This window comes from Lucilia sericata, unplaced genomic scaffold, assembly GCF_015586225.1.
Source record: "Lucilia sericata isolate MDLA Ls3-8-SP2 unplaced genomic scaffold, ASM1558622v1 Contig000133F_arrow, whole genome shotgun sequence".
NCBI classification, from domain to species: Eukaryota; Metazoa; Arthropoda; class Insecta; order Diptera; family Calliphoridae; genus Lucilia; species Lucilia sericata.
This window is the reverse complement of record NW_023994165.1, coordinates 221,159-240,920: the sequence shown is the minus strand read 5'-3', so window position 1 is coordinate 240,920 and position 19,762 is coordinate 221,159. Positions and strand designations below refer to the sequence as shown.

Genomic DNA, 19,762 nt, shown 5'->3' with positions numbered 1-19,762 from the left:
TAGTCTAGTCTATAGTCTAGTCTATAGTCTAGTCTATAGTCTAGTCTATAGTCGAGTGTATAATCTAGTCTATAGTCTAGGCTATAGTCTAGTCTATAGTCTAGTCTTTAGTTTAGTCTATATTCTAGTCTATAGCCTAGTCTAGTCTATAGCCTAGTCTAGTCTATAGCCTAGTCTACAGTCTTGTCTATACTCTTGTCTATAGTCTTTTCTATAGTCTAGTCTATATTCTAGTGTATAATCTAGTCTATAGTCTTGTCTATAAGATCATCTCCTACGACAGAATCTCGTGCTCTTGCTTGTTGAATAGCAAGACTAGACTATAATCTAGTATATATTGTGGTCTATATCGCACGTTCTATGGCCGGCGATATTTGTAATCGGATGAGAAATAAAGAAATTTTTAAGGATTGGTGAGGATTGTCTTTAAAATTCTTGCTTTTTGTCCCCGTGTGCAAAGATGTTTATAATAATAATTTTCTATTCCACTTAAAGAAAAACAACTTTGATTTGTATTGTTTTATAACAAGTTTTCGCAAAATATTTGCAAAACAAGTAATCATTTTTTATTTTGTTTATTTTTTCTTATTTTCTTTTTTTTAAATATAAAAAACACTTATAAATAACATACATACATATTTATAATTAATATTTTGATTATTATTAAAATTAATTATAATTAAATATAAATACAAAAATTTAAAAGAAAACGAATAATTTTCTGCAAATATCCCAAAAAATGTAATGATTTTTTTTTTTTTTTGAATAATAATAATTTATTAAGAACAAATAGTTTTTTACAAAATTTTAGGTTGTTGTTTAGTTATATTATACAATAATAATGAGAACATTTAGAAGTTAAATTTTGGATATATTTATTTTGTTTGTGGGTAGTTTAATTAATAATTTAAAATTTGTTGGATATTTAAACAGAAAACAAATATTTAAACTGCATTTTAACCAGCAACACAGTTTTGTTAAATATTTAAATAAATCATTTTGTTGTTTTTTGTTGTTGTTGTAGTTTTCAATAGTTTATTAGTACTTAAATACTAAAAACTTAATCAGTATCACATTTTTCATGAGTTTTTTTTATTTTTATTTTTTGTTTTTTTTTTTTTTTTTTAGTTTTATTTATTTATACGCTTTTATTTCAAGCGTTATTTGTTTTTGTTGTTGTTTTTAGTTTTTTGTTTTTAATTATTTTAGGCCGAAAATGTTTTTATGTTTGTTATTTTTATATATTTTTCTTTTTGGGTGTGAGTTGCTTGTGTGTTGTTCGAGTCAGAGGAACTGAATTTGTTTTTTATGGTTTTTTTCTTCTTTATCGTTTTAAATTTTTAAGTGTTTTGAATTATTCGATTTAGAAGATTTAATGGTTACAAAATGTAAATAAATTTTGTTAAATAATAATAATTATTTATTTTTTTTTTTAATAAACAAGTAAATTTTTAAAGTTGAAAATTTGTTTATGGTTTGTAAAAAATGTGGTTACCATTAGTCAATAATGCCTGAGATCATCAAACAATTATTTGTTTGTCAAATAATTTGTTTTCGTATTTATTTAAATTTTAACAAATTCCTCAATGAGAATATTTAACAAAACACCACGTGTTTTGCAAATAAACTGAATGAATAACCGATTAGTTGAGAAACACTTGAACCCAAAAAAAAAAACACTGTTGCCTGCTCAAAACATTTAGTTGTATTTTAATTTAATTTAAATAAAAAAAATAAAAACATTTTTAAGCAAATGTTTTAGAGCTTTAAAAATAATGAGTACACACAGCAATTACTCTTATTAAATTAACAAAAACAAAATTTTTGCTAAAATTTGTTGAAAATAAAAACGAACATAAAAACACTCATTTTGAATTTATGATTTTATAACCGTGGTGAGTATAGGTGGGATGAATTCAAAATACTTATATTTTGTTGTTATTTTTGTTTTTCTTTCTAATTAATTAAATTGAATTTGTTTTGCTTAATGTTAAACTATGTATTTTTTTTTTTAATATTTACTCTTTAACTTATTGAACTCATTTAATGAGTTCAATTATCTTCTCTTTGCTTTGCTTTTAATTTAAATTGTTGTTGGTTTTTAAGGAGCATTTCTATATCACAAAGACTCCTGATCATGTGTTTCCAGAAAACATAAAAAATACTTAACGCTTCATAAATAGAAGTTTCTTTTAATAAAAAAAATATATTAATTAAACCAAGAGCTCAAAATCTCTATCTCTCTCTAAACGGCTGATTAGCCAACTCTTTTAGCTCTATTGCTCTTTTCGAACTAAGAAAGCAAAACTCTGGCTCTCAGACTCAATTGCTATCATGAGAGTAAAGTTTACGCTTATTAATGGTATAATCAGGACTTATGGTTATAGTCCGTGACAGACCTTTTATAAACTGGGGCAATAGAGAGGTCCAACCTCTCTTATCCTGGCGCAAGGTTAAATACACCTCAAACGTAGACACCATTTCAGGATCTAATTTTAACTTAGCAATACGCTTAACACTATTCAATTCCTCTTCGTATTCAACAAATACGGTACAGCCACGTATGCCACAGGGTTCACGTTCCGAGACACGCACTATATCGGTGGCTATGCGTTGGGTGAGATCACTGGGTAATGAGACTTCGGTACAGGTGAGATTGCGAGTTTTGGCAGCACGCAATTCGGCCAGCAAAAGCAATGAAAGTTCATTCACTGCTGCCGCATCAATACTATCACAGTCAATTTGTTGCTCATCTTCTGTGGCATAATAGTAATCGGCTGGTGGTGGTGGTATCTGTTGTTGCCTTAGTTGCTGTTGTGTTTGCTGTTTTTGCTGATGAGCATGACGACGTTGTTGTTGTTGATGATGATGATGATGGCGTGGGTCTTGTGCGTTATTGCTTAAAGATCTTGACCAATCTATAAATAGAATAAAAGAGACAAAAAACACAAATAAATAGAGGAAGTTGTATAGAGAACTTAAATAAACTACAACAACAACACAAAATAGTTTAATTGGGTTATAAATTGTCATTAAAAAACAATTATGCCGTCAGTGAACAAAAAAATAAAAATGCTAAAAATATACGCAAAATTATATACGATTTAAAAGTTATATGAAAGACTGTTAGATGTACCGATATATGTATTATCATAGATCCTAGACCAGACTCTAGAATAGTTCATAGTTCTAAGCATTCTAATGCTTAGAATAGTTCATAGACTAATCCATATACTAGTCCCCGTAATAGTCCTTAGAATAGCTAATTACCTAATCCATAGTCTAGTTAATAGACTTGTCCACGGTCCAGTAAAAAGACAAGCACATAGTCTTTTTCATATCCTAGGCAATAGGCTAGTCCATAGCATAGACCCTAGACCAGACTCTAGAGTAGTTCATGGATTAAGTTTTAGAAGAGTCCATGGACTAAACTCCAGAATAGTCCATAGACTAATGCCTAGAATAGTTCATAGACTAATCCATAGACTAGTTCCCATGATAGTCCCTAGAATAGCTATTAGCCTAATCCATAGTCTAGTTAATAGACTTGTCCATGGTCCAGTCAATAGACAAGTATATAGTCTTGTCCATAGCCTAGGCAATATGCTAGTTCATGGCCTTGTCACAGCATAGACCCTAGACCAGACTCCAGAATAGTTCATACATTAAGCCCTAGAAGAGCCTATGGACTAATCCTCCGAATAGTCCATAGACTAATGCTTGTTCATAGACTAATCCATAGACTAGTGCATATAATAGTCTCTAGAATAGCAAATAGCCTAATCCATAGTCTAGTTTATAGACTAGTCAATGGTCCAGTCAACAGACAAGTACATAATCTTTTTCATAGCCTACGCAATAGGTTAGTACATAGTCTAGTTAATAGACTTGGCCATAGTATAGTCAATAAACTAGTCCATAGTCCAGTCAATAGACTAGTCCATAGTCAAGCCAATAGGATAGTCCATATAGATTAGTCCATAGTCTAGTCAATAGACTAGTCCAAAACTATATAAACTTTTAGATTATCGTCTACATTTAGGCTGTATTTCTAATTGTAAAAAAGTACCAAATCGAACCTTTCTTTTGGGTTTTAAGAACCTAGAAAAGGTATTCAGCAATTTCATTTAGGATATTTAAATAAAATTAGACTTTGATCACAATTCCAAAAAAGTTGATATTGTTTTGAAAACAATATATAAAACAGGTTTTCGAATCTAGATCTTGTATTTTAATCAGTACAAAATCTATTATAAAATGTATCAATAGGTCCAGTTAAATGACTATTAATAAAAATATTTACTTGTACGATTTTAATGTATGAATAAACACTTCTATATTTAAATTTTAAATAAACATGTCAAAGTCTTCCAAAAATTCCTCTCTTTTTAAAAAAATAACAAACAATTTTTGTTAAGCCTTTTCTATTTTCATGTTTTTACTGGGAAATATTTAAAATATTTGAAAAATGTTTGAAATGTTTTTAGTAAACAGCACTACAGAAATTTTGTATCCAGAAATAGCTGTTTACGTACAAAAAAAAAAAAAAAGTAATTAGGAAATTTACGAGTTTAGTTTATAATATAAACAAAATTATTTCAGTTGGCTTATCTTTTGTAAAAATATTTCGTTCATTTTTGAAATATTTGAAATTTGAAAAACTTATTACACAAAATGAGTCAGAGAAAGTAAAGCTGTTTACTTTATTGATAAAGTTTTCTTTATTAAATTTTTTTTCTTTAAAAATTATGAAATTTTTTGTTATTACTTCTTTTATTTACCGAAATTATTTGACCCTCATTGTAATATTCGTTAGCATGCCAGTAAATCATTAAACTAAGTCAAGTCAAATAATTGTATTATTGACATTTCTTTTTAATGCTAATGACAAAATTAAATTTGTTTATTTCTAAGCTCTCATGCTAATGAACTCAAATTAGTTTACGTATAACTAATTTTTTAAATAAAAATAAAATAATCAATATGTATAAGAAAGAAATAAAAGACCGAGTTCTAAATTTTAAGGTCTTTTTTTGGTATTCTTTGAAAAATATTATTGATTGTATTTTGTTATTAATTTAAACAAACAATTAATTAGTTTAAGTAAATTGGTATATATTGGAATGAGATTTTTGAAATATTTACTAGGTTTTTTCTTTATTGTGCTCAGCAGCAGAAAATTGGTTATAGTAACTAATTTAGAAGTTATTAATTCCAAGGCTTTTATCCGGAGAATTTTCGGAAATCTTTCTTATATTGTCTATTCTTAAGATAAAACGACAAAAATATATAAATCTGTCTATCTTTGAGTTGGCGGAACACTCCATAATAGGACTGTATTGGATTCCAGATCATCAACAGATATCTAGTGATACCATCGCGGACCAAGGTGGGTGCCCCACTGGCAAGAGAGTATACGGTTATTTTTTGTCGGTATAACGCTCTTAACCTGCAAACTTTCAATACGTGACAGACTGTATTAGATTGCTTAAGGGAGATGGTCGACTGATAGCCACCTGCAAACAGGCGAGGATCATGTAGCCGTCATTCAATGCACAACAATCCCAAGCAGTACCTCACATTCGGAAAGTAAATCTACCAGAACTTGACTGCATTGGTGTGAATTGCTACTGGCTCTACAGGCTCCATTCAAGAAGACTTAACTTAAGCAGTATGACTCTGCCATTGCCCCGCCCTAGCGGATCAGACATTGAATCTGCAAGGTTTTTTCATGACTTAATGGATCTTCTCAGAAGTTGATATCCGAAAGAACGAACTAGTTTGGATATTAACCAGAGTAATTAGGCAAGACCATAGCTCTCGTTCAGGCCTACCTAAAAAGGGATAAGGAAACATTGCGAGGACGACCTGCTAACACTAGTATCTATGTAGTATGTATGGTAGGAGGTAGTAGTCTGAGGGGAATATGTAGTAGCGTATGATAGTAGTATGTATTAGAAGTATGAGCATAGCGTAGCGATCGAGCTACTAAGCTATCGAGCGAGGAATAGCGATACAGCGACGATCTATCTATCTATCTATCTATCTACTATCTATCTATCTATCTATCTATCTATCTATCTATCTATCTATCTATCTATCTATCTATCTATCTATCTATCTATCTATCTATCTATCTATCTATCTATCTATCTATCTATCTATCTATCTATCTATCTATCTATCTATCTATCTATCTATCTATCTATCTATCTATCTATCTATCTATCTATCTATCTATCTATCTATCTATCTATCTATCTATCTATCTATCTATCTATCTATCTATCTATCTATCTATCTATCTATCTATCTATCTATCTATCTATCTATCTAACTATCTATCTATCTATCTATCTATCTATCTATCTATCTATCTATCTATCTATCTATCTATCTATCTGAACTGACTGTTCAGAAAAAACTCTGAAAATTTTCATTAATTAAAAAAATGTATAAAATTTTTTGGATAAATTTTAAATTTATAGAAAATCTTGATCAATTTTTAATTTATAGCAAATGTTTGATAAATGTTCAAAATTAAAAATTGTAATTCTTTTAAAAATGTTCAAATTACAAAAAATTTTTGATAAATTTTTACTGAATTATCGAGAATATTTAAAAAAAATTTGTAAAATTGAAAAAAAAAATATATTAAAATTGTTCAGATTATAGAGACTGAGTTTAGGAAAAGTATATTTAAAACCATTTTAATGTTCTAAAATATTTCACATCTTTTGTTTGTTATTTTAAAGAAATTTATAAAAATAATCTTAATTTTGAAATAAAGTATCAAAATAATATATATAACTAATTTATGCCTAAAAAACACCCAAAAATATTACAAATTTATTCAAATATTCAAAACATGTCAGAAAATAATTTATTAAAAACTAGATTTACAAAACGAAATCAAAATAATCTTAGATTTCAACAACAAGTGGGTGTCAAACTGAAAATTATGAATTGAACACAAAATTAAATTCAAAAATTAAAATCAAACTAATCAATGAAAGAAAACTTTAGATATTCGCAAACATTAAAAAAATTGATAAGATTTTAATCCTTATGAAAAAAAAAACTAAAACTATAAACAAAGTGACGTCAAATAATTAAATTCTTGATAAAATAATAAATTAATAAATGAAAAAAATATGTACTTTAAATAAAAGAAAAAAATATATGTCAAGGCCTAATTTAAAAAAACACCAAATTTGTTTTTTTGTTTAAAGAAACAAAAAAAAAAAAACAAGATAACACGTGCCTTTTGAAACATTTCACTAAATTTTACATTTAATTAAATTATTTAAAATTTTATTGTTTAATTTACTTACTTTTAATTCTGGTTGTGGAAATTTCATTATAATGTTGATCATTGTACTGATTTTGTACTGTCAAAACTTCCATATTGTTGATTTTTAGATTTTTATTATTAATTTTATTTATTTTTTTTAATTATATTAAATTAAAATGTTTTTGTTTTTTTTATTATTACAATTCTATTTATATCACAACTGGCAGGCAGGCTTATTTTTTATTTAAATTATATTATTTTTTTTTAATTACGCATAAATTAAACTGAGTTTATTATAAACTTGAATAAATTTATTTTGTTTTTAATTTTTTTTTTTTAAGTTTTGATCATTTTAAATGTGGAATTGTTGTTTGTAACAATAAATTAAATGGCCACTTTATTCATTTAAACTTTTTTTTTATTAATTTAATTATTTTTTCCTTTTTTATTATTGAACAGAATAAAAAATATAATTTTTTTAGCTGTTAGTTGAACTTTGAGTTGTTTCAATTTAGACACGCTCTCTGATATTCGTGCAGTAGTTCTTCAAATGATTTCAAAATTTCTATTTCTTTAGTAACGAAAAATTTTCAAAGTTCTTGAGGTCCCAACGGCACAGTGGTACTCTACTAGTAAATACGTTCTGATACTGATAAATAGTTAAAGACACACAATTTTTATATATTATTCGTTGTGGTTGATTGGTTTTTGTTGTTAATTTTTTTTCTATAAATTGTATTTTCTACTTCTTCGATATTGGGAAAAAGAAAAACGAAAAGTATCTTATCTATGGGGTTCTTTATTTTTGTTGTATTTTGGTTTTTGGTGTGTTGTGAATATCAGCAGTGTTTCAAAGCAACTAACTAGTTAACAGCTGTGTGGTGAGACTTTTATACTCGTCAATACTGCTCAGTTCAACACCAGCCAACATAAAAACATTTCAGCTGTACACACGACCATTTGAGTAAATTTATCGCTTTCTATATGTAGCCCAGTGTAAATTTGTATGTGCGTTAGATTGTGTATTTAAGCAGTTAAAGCAAGTAGAAATACAAAAAAACACAAACAAAAATAATATAAAAAGCAAAAACAAAAAAATACACAAAAAAAAAAGAAAAACAAAATAATCATAAGTTTGTCTGCTCCTCCATATGGAGGAACTTAGTATGAGTAAATCAAAAAAATGAAAACAAATAAAAAAGCTACGATCGGTCAAGAACGAAATACTAATACGCTGCTAAGCGTTTTTTTTTATTTGGGTCATTGTACTACAATAGAGCTGTTAAATATCAGAGATTGCAATAAAGCGATTAGGGCTTTAGCAAATTGACCAACTCATACTCATATCAGAATGAGTAACAATTACTCTAGAAAACAGAGATAAGCCAAGAGCTTCCCTAAAAGCTTTCATGCCAGCTTGCTTTATATAATCTAGTCTATAGTCTAGTCTATAGTCTAGTCTATAGTCTAGTCTATAGTCTAGTCTATAGTCTAGTCTAGTCTAGTCTATAGTCTAGTCTAAAGTCTAGTCTATAGTCTAGTCTATAGTCTAGTCTATAGTCTAGTCTATAGTCTAGTCTATAGTCTAGTCTATAGTCTAGTCTAAAGTCTAGTCTATAGTCTAGTCTATAGTCTAGTCTATAGTCTAGTCTATAGTCTAGTCTATAGTCTAGTCTATAGTCTAGTCTATAGTCTAGTCTATAGTCTAGTCTATAGTCTAGTCTATAGTCTAGTCTATAGTCTAGTCTATAGTCTAGTCTATAGTCTAGTCTATAGTCTAGTCTATAGTCTAGTCTATCTATAGTCTAGTCTATAGTCTAGTCTATAGTCTAGTCTATAGTCTAGTCTAGTCTGTAGTCTAGTCTATAGTCTAGTCTATAGTCTAGTCTATAGTCTAGTCTATAGTCTAGTCTATAGTCTAGTCTATAGTCTAGTCTATAGTCTAGTCTATAGTCTAGTCTATAGTCTAGTCTATAGTCTAGTCTATAGTCTAGTCTATAGTCTAGTCTATAGTCTAGTCTATAGTCTAGTCTATAGTCTAGTCTATAGTCTAGTCTATAGTCTAGTCTATAGTCTAGTCTATAGTCTAGTCTATAGTCTAGTCTATAGTCTAGTCTATAGTCTAGTCTATAGTCTAGTCTATAGTCTAGTCTATAGTCTAGTCTATAGTCTAGTCTATAGTCTAGTCTATAGTCTAGTCTATAGTCTAGTCTATAGTCTAGTCTATAGTCTAGTCTATAGTCTAGTCTATAGTCTAGTCTATAGTCTAGTCTATAGTCTAGTCTATAGTGTAGTCTATAATCTAGTCTATAGTCTAGTCTATAGTCTAGTCTATAGTCTAGTCTATAGTCTAGTCTATAGTCTAGTCTATAGTGTATTCTATAGTCTAGTCTATAGTCTAGTCTGAAGTCTTGTCTATGGTCTAGACTATAGTCCAGTCTATAGTCTAGTCTATAGGCTAGTCTAGAGTGAAGTTTATGGTCTAGTCCATTGTCGGGTGTATAGTCATTTGCATACGGCTTATCACAACATTGGATAAACTTCAATGTCTCAATTTTGGAGCATCCCAAAATCGAAATTTTGGTAATTCAATGTATACTCTTGCCTTCTGATCTGATTGGATCAATCTTTCATATATCAGGCTCAGTAAAGTTTAAACTGACGGAGTAATATATTACAGAATTTAATGAATTTGTTGTTTGGTTTTTATGATGGATTACAAAATCTAACTGTCTGATATCTTTATAAAGTAAGTGAAAAATGTGGATTATAAATTTGGAACCCATCAAGATAAACGCTTCTGAGTTTATAGTCACAGATCATGATGATATCGCACTACTTGAGGTTTTGATTTGAAGTTACATTCAACTCATCATAACTTGTAGCCATTTTGTTGCAAGAAAATATGGGAATAGCACCCAATTAGAGTTTATCTTATAATCTCCAATTCGTTAATTTCGCATCAATTCCGATTTTCGTAATAGAATAGGAGACCTATCTTTGATTACGATACAATTTGAAAGTTTGGACTTTGGAAGCTTCCAGATAGATGCGACCGGAATATAATGTAACAACCCGACTATTCTATGTGTAATTAGGTTGCATGTTTTGTGAGAATAAAAGTGAATGACTTCCCAATATTATGAGTTAAAGTCGGAAGCTATTCAACACAAATTCAATCACTCTTCTTCTTGTAGACTATTGTTTTCTGATTTTCATGACAGATCATAAATTACATCGGCGAATTAACGTTTGGACTTTGGTGCTCTCGAGGACCTTTGACGATTTACCATGCATAGTGAGACTTCTGGTAACTCCTTCTACCATGTTTAAAGTGTTGAAATAGGCACAGACGTATAACAGGTAGTATGGGGACGTGCGTTGGCACTTTCTAGAAAAACTAGTATAGTGTCGTTCCAGCACTAAATTTAAAGGCGTCAGGACCTGAATTACCGTTAATTACATGATCGAATAAGTTTTCCATTTCATGTTTATATCGATATTAAACTAGATTTCTTCTTCTATAACGATTGTCAGCCTTTCAAAAAGGAAAATTACGATAAATTTTTATACGATCACTTATGCGGTAATTTCGACCCAGGTTTTAAACAAATTTACTGATGCTACCCATTATAGGGTATTGAAACCTATACATATACATATAGGCATACGCACTTACATAGTTATGTATGAATGTTTTTCTCTTATAGAAAAACTATAGAGTGAAGTTGAATGTGTGGTACTTGTTTTGATTTTGTTTGTTTGCCTTTTAACGATGGATCACAACTACTTCCACTGCTAATACAACAACTATTCTCTTTAACACATCTGGCAAGCTGACTGGCTGGCTGGCTGGCAGTCTGCCTCGCTGACTGATAGACTGAATGGTCGTCTGATGTAATGACGATATGGCCGCTTGTCTTAATGTTGGTTTGTTTTCATATTCCTCCATTTAATTGTACACAGAGATGTGTTTTTTTTTTGTCGAATACTAAAAATGAAAATAAATAAAAAAGAGTAAAAAAACAAAAATTACAAACTGAGAGTACCAAAAAATATATATATATATATTGATATGCTTGTATGTTTGTCTATAAGTATGTATGTGTAAATGTTAAAAAAAAATTTAAAAAACATCTAAAAACCAGTAGTTGTTTTTCTGCATTTGAATAACAAATAAATAAAAAAAGGCAGAATACAAAAACAAAAAATAAAACGTACAAAAACAACCACAGTCAACGAATATAAACAAATCTTTAGAAAAAGAGTTTTTTTATGGTAAAAAGTAATAAAAAGAAAAAAATATATAAAATAACTGGCTTGATTACAAAAGCTCTCCATAAATTAACGATTTATTGTAATTGCAATAATTCTCTCTGGTTTTTTGTTTTGATTTTGTATTTCTTTTTATTATTTGCTCATTAATTGACCAAGAAGTTTCTTCAGAGCTTTAATATACAGTCACACTCTCCCACTCTTGCTGTTACCGATCATTTCGTTTAAGTTATTGCTCATTTTGTAAAAAAACTATATTTAGTTGTTTGTTTTTATCATTTATATCTTTTTATTGGTTTTGTTTATGATAATCACTTTCTACTAGCCTTTTACAAAATACAGTATAAATATTTTCTAATTATTTACTTAATTCATAATGTAGGCCTTTAAAATAATTTGGGTTTTGAAAATTCGAATAATTATACATTTGTTTCTTTAAAAACCATAGACATTTTAATAACAAATATGTATTTGTCCGAAGTCCGACTAGAATTCTCTCCTATCTCATACTACGATCGCAAAATTGTGAAATTTTAATACCACGGAATCTGGGACCAATATTATGAACAATACTTATATGGTTGTTCATAGGTGTAATGTCAGAAATTATGCTCCCACATTTAAACCCTTAAACGAGTCTGTTCAAACATACTGGGCTCTAGTAAAGAATAGGTATAATCATATATATAATGAATATCAATTAACAGACAGACAAAAAGTTATAAACAACATCTGGTAGCTGGAGAAAGTCTCTACGAAAGTCATAACTATACAGTATAGTATTTAAATGGACTTTGAAAGAGCTTAGATCGTTTAGTTACTCATCTTAAAGTTACTCATCGTAAAGTTTGAGTAAACCTCGTTTTTCGCCATATTATAACAGCGCGAATTCGACTTTATTTATAACATTTTTCATATCGTCTGAAAGTTCTACCAATCTCAATTCATCAATTTGGCCTGTGTTATATCGTTCATTTCAATCCACGAATAGTCCGTAATCACGGCTATATAGCAATCACCTATAGACGAAATGTTGTGCTGTGCCGCTCCAAATTGTAACTCTCTGAGTTCTTCGGGGACCCCTTCTTGGTGTATTGCAATCCCGGTGTAAAGATGTGCTACCAGTACAGTACTAATCTGCTGGGAATATAGACTGGTAATGATCATAGGTATCCTCGGCCTTTCCTTGGACTTATTTGACATGGGGTCGAACCAGGGCACCATATAATCTGGAACTTCGGGTGGCCAGACCCCATCTTGGTATATTGCAATCCCGAGGAAAAGATGTGCTGCCAGTACCTCTAATCTGCCGGGGCTATACACTGGCAATGATCAAATATATTCTTGGCCTTTCCTTGGAATTATTTGACATGGGGTCGAACCAGAGCACCACATAATCTAGCACTTCGGTTGGCCAATTGCTCGCAAGACTTTATCCTGGCTGGTCAGTTGGTTGAGTTTCCTTCGGGATCTACGTAGTGGCTGTGGTTTAAATTCAAATTTACGGGAAGTGGTTCTTGTTGAAAAGATTGATACACGGTAAAATCTTATATTTGTCGGCGATTTTCCTTCATGGTTGAGTATGTTGAAGTTTACTTTAAAACATTCTCAACTTATTACAGTAGGTCCTTGTGGCTACTGAAATAAGTCTGGCTAACTAAATATGGATCTGTGTTTTGAACTACTAATTACATGCCTAGGTGCTGTTGTCAAAACAACATAGCACTGGGGTGAGTCTTTAAATGATGAGAATGCTTTGGAGTATTCTTCATAGTATCAATAGGGTGAAACCCAAATCGCGAAAAGGAAAGTTGGTTGAAAAACTGATGTACGGTGAAACTAATATTTCGGGATGATTTTACGGTGCTGTTGATGACTCAAAACGGACCCCACAGAGAATAGATGGTGGGGACTATATATTGGGAATGAGCTTATATCAAAAGTCCAGTGTACAAAGTGAGTCAACGGTGTGCAGGCAGTTGAGATGGGTATGATTTTGACATATGATATTTATGTCCTAGAGTTATCGATAAAGTTTTCATCTTTGTCCAGATATTCTTCGGTTTGTGCTGTTTATAACTGACCTACCGCATTATGGGCCCTCTTGGCATATTAATGTGGATTGTACTTCGGTTCACCAAATACTCTTTTATAGGGAAGATTCAAATATGCTCCGAATATTGTAGGACATTTCACAATGAAAATACAATGATCAGATATGAAATAGCTCGAGAAAAGTGCTTGAGTCTGGACATAGCCGAAGTGCCGAAAGCACAGAACGGAAATATGTATATCAGTGGATCGGCCTATAGACATATGTGCCAAATTTTATTAAAATATTTTTATTAATGAAAATTCTATATTGAACGCTTACTTGTTCTAAATACTAATGCTTAGATTTTCCATTATTTAGAAAATTTTCAATATTGACAACACTTATTGACTACCGCAAGTTGTGGTCAAATGAAATCGTATACATTTTATTCATACAAGTCGTACGTCTCTTGTGTTTATTGAGCGTCTTTATCAATTGAAAACTTAGAAAAAAAATCATATTTTCTATATAAAAATCTAAATTATAAAGTTTGCCATGATTAAAATTATGCACTTTAACATTTATTAATTAAATAAACTAAATAAATTTATAGTATAATTTGCAACATTGTATTTTTAAATGCCTACGAATGTATGTATGTGTGTGCTTACTTGAGAATTTATGATAATTTTAATTAAATTTAATTTTTAATTAAAATGCAAATATTTATGTACTTAATTCTAGTATAAATTTGTTTAAATCAACTGTAGCTATTTGTAGAAACGACTACTACCAACATAGTATTCAATCGCATGAAAGAATTAATATCAATTAATCTGTTTATCATATTTAAGTATTTATTTGTTGCAATTTAAGTTGTAAATATTGTATTAATTTAGATGGATATATCAAAATGTCACTCTCCATTACGAGTATGTACTTGATTATATGAAAACCTGTGGTGATTATGATAATGCTAATTTTATCTACGTCATTATTGTTTATGATGTTTTTGTTTGGGTTCACTTTTCATTTCTTAAGTATTTAATAAATAGTATTAAGAGTATAACAATACTTATACGCGAATCTATTATCAGTTAAATACACATCCTACCTTCTCAGCTTTTCAGTGCGATACTGGTGGTGTTGAGAGTTTTTGTTTTAGTACACTGGTGCATTAACTTGTAATCAGATGTTTTTATCTTGTAAATTTAGAAAACTTGCCCCTACTTATCGGACACAAACATTTAACTATTTACGTAAATGTATTAAAAATTATTGATCATTTTATTTTCAGAATGATGTAGGATGTGGTGATTTATCTTCTTAAAACAAAGTAGGTACAAATATAGATACAAATATAGTTCTCGCACGGGTGAAGATAGATGCTGACAAATGTTTTCGTTTGATCCAAAACCATTGTGATTCATATTTGACACAATCCGAAAGTTCTTCAATTTTAGGAAACCTGTTTTAATGGTGTTAATATGATTAAATCTGTTAGGAGTATTATCATTTGAAATAAAGTTTTTTTATTCAAAATATCATAGTTGCGTTTTAACGTTTTACAACAGATGTCGAATTATTAATTATTTAAAAGAAACATTTAATTGATAACATTTCAACTATTTTTAATTTGTTTTTATACAAACAAAAAAAATGTAAAACATAAAATACTATCACTATTAACCTTAAGACCTCCAATGGCATTATGAATCTTGTGATGATCTAATTGCAAGTCTCGTAATTATATATACTATATATATACCTACATTGTTCATGTAAGTAACTAAACATATAATAATATAAAATACATTTGTAAATAAGTACAGCTACAATAAGTACATACATATATACAAAATTACAGTATGTCAAAGAAGTAATAATTCAAGTAATGATCTGAACTTTCAGATGCCCTTTTTGAAAGATAGCAGCTATAAAGGAGACTGGGCATGTTTTGATTCAAAATGAATATATTATCAATTCCTAGGTTTTGAATATCAAAGAAAGTCTTATAAATTGCTTCGATGCACCGATTTAGGTCAATTTATCTTAATAGGGAGCTAACAGTCACCGATTTTCAACTGCTGTTGTTGCGGTAATGAAATATCGTCCAATTTTTTAACAAACTTAGGTTTCTTAAAACCTATTTGTCTAAAATTGATAGCTACTTTATTTTCTTATTTTATATTATCCGATTCGGAAGATTGACAGTTTTACCCAGTTTTCAATAGGATTCTTATTTGACCATAAGCCCGATCGTGCTGTTGGTTGGTTAACGCGGTAGTTTACTACGCGCAAACGGTCAAGTGGAGTCAAAAGCACAAAAGTCAGATGTATCGTAGTACATTATTAGAGCCGTTATATAGTAGTGAGATATCTTGAGTATAGAACCAGATACCTAGAGAGCTAGGGCGGGGAATTTGATGAGAAGGATGAAGACATTTACCTTTTATACTTGTCATTGTCGCAGGGAATAAAAATTGTTAAAGGGGATGCCAAGCCGACTTGTATGTCTGTCCACCAGTGTTGCTGTCAGCAACCTCGATATATCCGGCTATATTTACTTGACCTTTCTATATGTGTCTAGATTACGCTATCTATTTTCAGCCTTTTGAAGAGTTGCTATTGAAACAGCTTTGGAAATATCCATAGCAGATACCGTTCTGGCTAGATCATCTGCAAAACTACAGTATTATCAGACTGCGACCCAGCCTTTAGAGGTCCTTCTTGCATTGTCTAGTAGGCAGGTACGGAGGGTAATGACTACATTTTCAATTACTATTACATTTGGAGTTCCTGGGAGGAACTCTGACTTTGAAAACTTTATCGAAGTCCATGTGTAGGTAGTTTAGAGTGGTGTTGGCTCAAGATTGGGTACAGTAGTCTTACAATTCTTACATGTCTATATGCTCTTGATCTCCAGCATGGGGCATGTTACCTTGGTGAAATCTCTATCTTGGTGTTATTGCAATATCTCGGAGAAAAGAAGTGCTACCAATACTTCTAGTGTTCCGGGACTATAAACTAATGATGATCAAATGTATCATCGCCTTTCCTTGGAATGAATTAACATGGGGTTGAACCAGAGCACCATATAATCTGGTACTACGGGTGGCCAGTTGCCCGCAGGACTTGTCGTGGGTGGTTAGTTGGTTAGTTGGTTGAGGATCCTTCGGGATCCACGTAGAGGCTGTGTTTTAAACCCAAATTCACGGGGAGAGAATGTTGGTTTAAGAACTGATATATCCTATGCAACAGATGTCACTCGGTGATGTGACAGAATAACTTATGCTGGATTCCTGAACCCGTTGAGTATCTCTTACTCTTCGCGTAGTAGAGCGCCAGTATAGGTTGGGGAATTTTCAGGTTGAAACTTGGTAGTTGCCTGTCATTCCGTAGATCGTTATAGTCTGAGAATGGAACTGATGGTGAACAACCGGGAAAGATTCCTCTGCCCGACAGGAGACTAGTACGGATTTAGTAAACAGTTTACTTCGGGGAAGTTCTCGGTGCTGTTGCCATCTCAATAGGATGCATATTGTGTCATGCTACGCGACTTATGGTTCAGGTCCATCACTCAATATTTAGGTGCAATTAATGGGTTCGAATTGACTTTGAAAATTCCTACATCTTTTGTCACATTATCTGACATACAGAGGGATCCTGATTTATTGGCTGTGTATTTCGTACTACCAACTACATCTCTAGGTACTAGCTGAATCAACAGGGCCATCTTAGTAGTGTGGCTTTAAGCGGTTAATGAATGCACTAGAATGGGTAATTAATTGATGGCGATTGCCTTTCGGTTTACGGAATGATTGATATCACCTGATGTTGGGGTCGCCCAACTAAATTTACTTAAATTTTTTTTAGTTGAAGTCCACCATACCAGACATCCGTATCTAAGAATTGGACGTACTATTGCTGTGTTCTTCCATTGAACTTTTCACCCATTTCATCCCGATCATCTTACGAGATCTTCTACAATATGTTGGATCATAGTTTGAAATCTAAGGTAATTCATAGATATTTAGTATTGTTTTATAAGACAATTTCTCAGTTCGTCGCGTTGAAGCTTAGAACCTTAGTCTTTATTGAAAATAGTATCAGTTCTGCCTTGCTTGGATTTACTTCTAGGGTAACTTGATATATCTTTCGCGTAGGCCACAACTTTTATCCTTTAGTGGAGAAATTACTCCGCCCTGTGATTTTTATACCCTCCACCACCATAAGTGGTGATAGAGGGTATATATAACTTTGTCATTCCGTGTGTAACACCAAGAAATATTCATCTGAGACCCAACAAAGTATATACATTCTGGGTCCTTATCAAATTCTGAGTCGATTTAGCTATGTCCGTCTGTCTGCCTAAAACACGCTTACGTTAAAACTAAGCAAAGCAAGTACACCAAATTCACCGAAAATATTCATTGTTATCCTAAGCAGTTTGATATTGAAAATGAGCAAAATCGGTTCATACCGGGAAAAGTTATGAATCAAAATTTAAAACAACCTCGAAAAAAAATAAGCATTTTTTACACATTCGGATGCAATTTTCTCGAAAACTATGCAAGATATATTCATGAAAATCACCATACATAAGTTTCTACACGAGAACTTGATCCCTGCTGAAAATTGCTAGAATCGGTCCACAATTTCATATACCTCCCATACAAAAGTACATATTCCCGGAAAATGGGTTTTTTGTTAATAACTTCCGTCACAATGTCGATATCTTCACAAAATTTTACAAATTAAAATCTTATGTCAATAGAATTCATTTAGAGAAAAAATTTTCTGGATCGGTCCATAATTGGACATAGCTCCCATACAAGGTCCCCTCCCGAAAATCACTTAAACGCACATAATTCATTACTAAATTAAGATAAACATATAGAATTTGGTACAAGTATTGCTCCCACATACAGAAATATTATTACGAAATTTTTTTTCGGTCGGTCCATAACTGGTCATAGCTCCCATACAAGGTCCCCTCCCGAAAATCACTTAAACGCACATAACTCATTACAAAATAAAGATATCCATATAAAATTTGGTAAAAGTATTGCCCGTATGCACAAAAATATTACTGTGAAATTTTTTTCCGATCGGTCCATAATTGGTCATAGCTCCCATACAAAGTCCCATCCCGAAAATCACTTAAACGCGCATAACTCATTACTGAATTAAGATATCCATATAAAATTTGGTACAAGTATTGCTAATATGCACAGAAATATTACTGTGAAATTATTTTCCTATCAGTCCATAATTGATCATAACTCCCATACAAGGTCCCTTTCAGAAAAACACTTAAAGGCACGTAGCTCATTACATAATAACCCATAAAATATTTGGCATAAATATTATTTTTGTACACTTATATGTTATTTCAAAATTTTTTCATGATTGGTCCATTCTTGGTCATAGCTCTCATACAAGGTTCCCTCCCGAAAAGCACTTAAACGCACATAACTCATTACCAAATATTGATTTCCATACATTTAGCAAAAATATACATAAATTAGCCTATAAAATTGTTGTACGATCGGTCCATATTTGGTCATAGCTCTAATACTAGGTCCCCTCCAGAAAATCACTTAAATGCACAATATTCATTACCAAATAATGATATAGATACAGAATTTTGAAATTTTGTCTTTATATACATAATTGGTCATAGCTCCCATACAAGGTCCTTTTACGAAAATCTCTTAAACGCACATTACTCTTTACCAAATAAAGCTATTGATACAAAATTTGGTACAAATATTAGTTTTGTATACAAAAATTCTATTTCCAGATTTTTTCACGATTGGTTCACAACATGGGTACGGTCGGTCCCATAAAATCTTCCCTTCAGAAAATCAAATAAACACTCATAACTTATTACAAAATTACGATATAGATACAAAATTTGACTGAAATATCTTTTATGTACAGAAATTTTGCTTAAAGAATTTTTTACGATCGGTCTACAATTGGTCATATCTCCAATACTAGGTCCTGCCCTTAAAAGCGCTTTAACCGTATTTAACTAGTTGCATTATCAATTTGCGTAGAACAAAATTATATATATGTATTTTGAAAATCCTTAAATCTTTGCATACATGCAAATTACTAAATATCACTAAGCGCTATTAAAATATAAAGAA

General features: G+C 30.9%; 1 protein-coding gene across 1 annotated transcript; it reads right to left on the bottom strand.

Annotated features, from left to right (window-relative positions):
* Nucleotides 1-1,089: 1,089 nt before the first annotated feature.
* Nucleotides 1,090-8,167, bottom strand: LOC119600992 (protein scylla-like). The gene is made up of 2 exons (XM_037951602.1): nt 7,335-8,167; nt 1,090-2,918 (listed from the first exon to the last, which is right to left on the bottom strand). Exons 1-2 carry the CDS (start codon nt 7,405-7,407, stop codon nt 2,323-2,325), a joined length of 669 nt encoding a protein of 222 aa, XP_037807530.1. The 5' UTR covers nt 7,408-8,167; the 3' UTR covers nt 1,090-2,322.
* Between the last annotated feature and the right edge of the window lie 11,595 nt (nt 8,168-19,762).

Excerpts from the sequence above, each read along its gene's own strand:
- LOC119600992 (XM_037951602.1), bottom strand. The coding sequence starts at position 7,407 with ATGGAAGTTTTGACAGTACAAAATCAGTACAATGATCAACATTATAAT. Across the intron at positions 2,919-7,334 it reads TTCCACAACCAGAATTAAAA|ATTGGTCAAGATCTTTAAGC; the intron begins GTAAGTAAATTA and ends TTCTATTTATAG.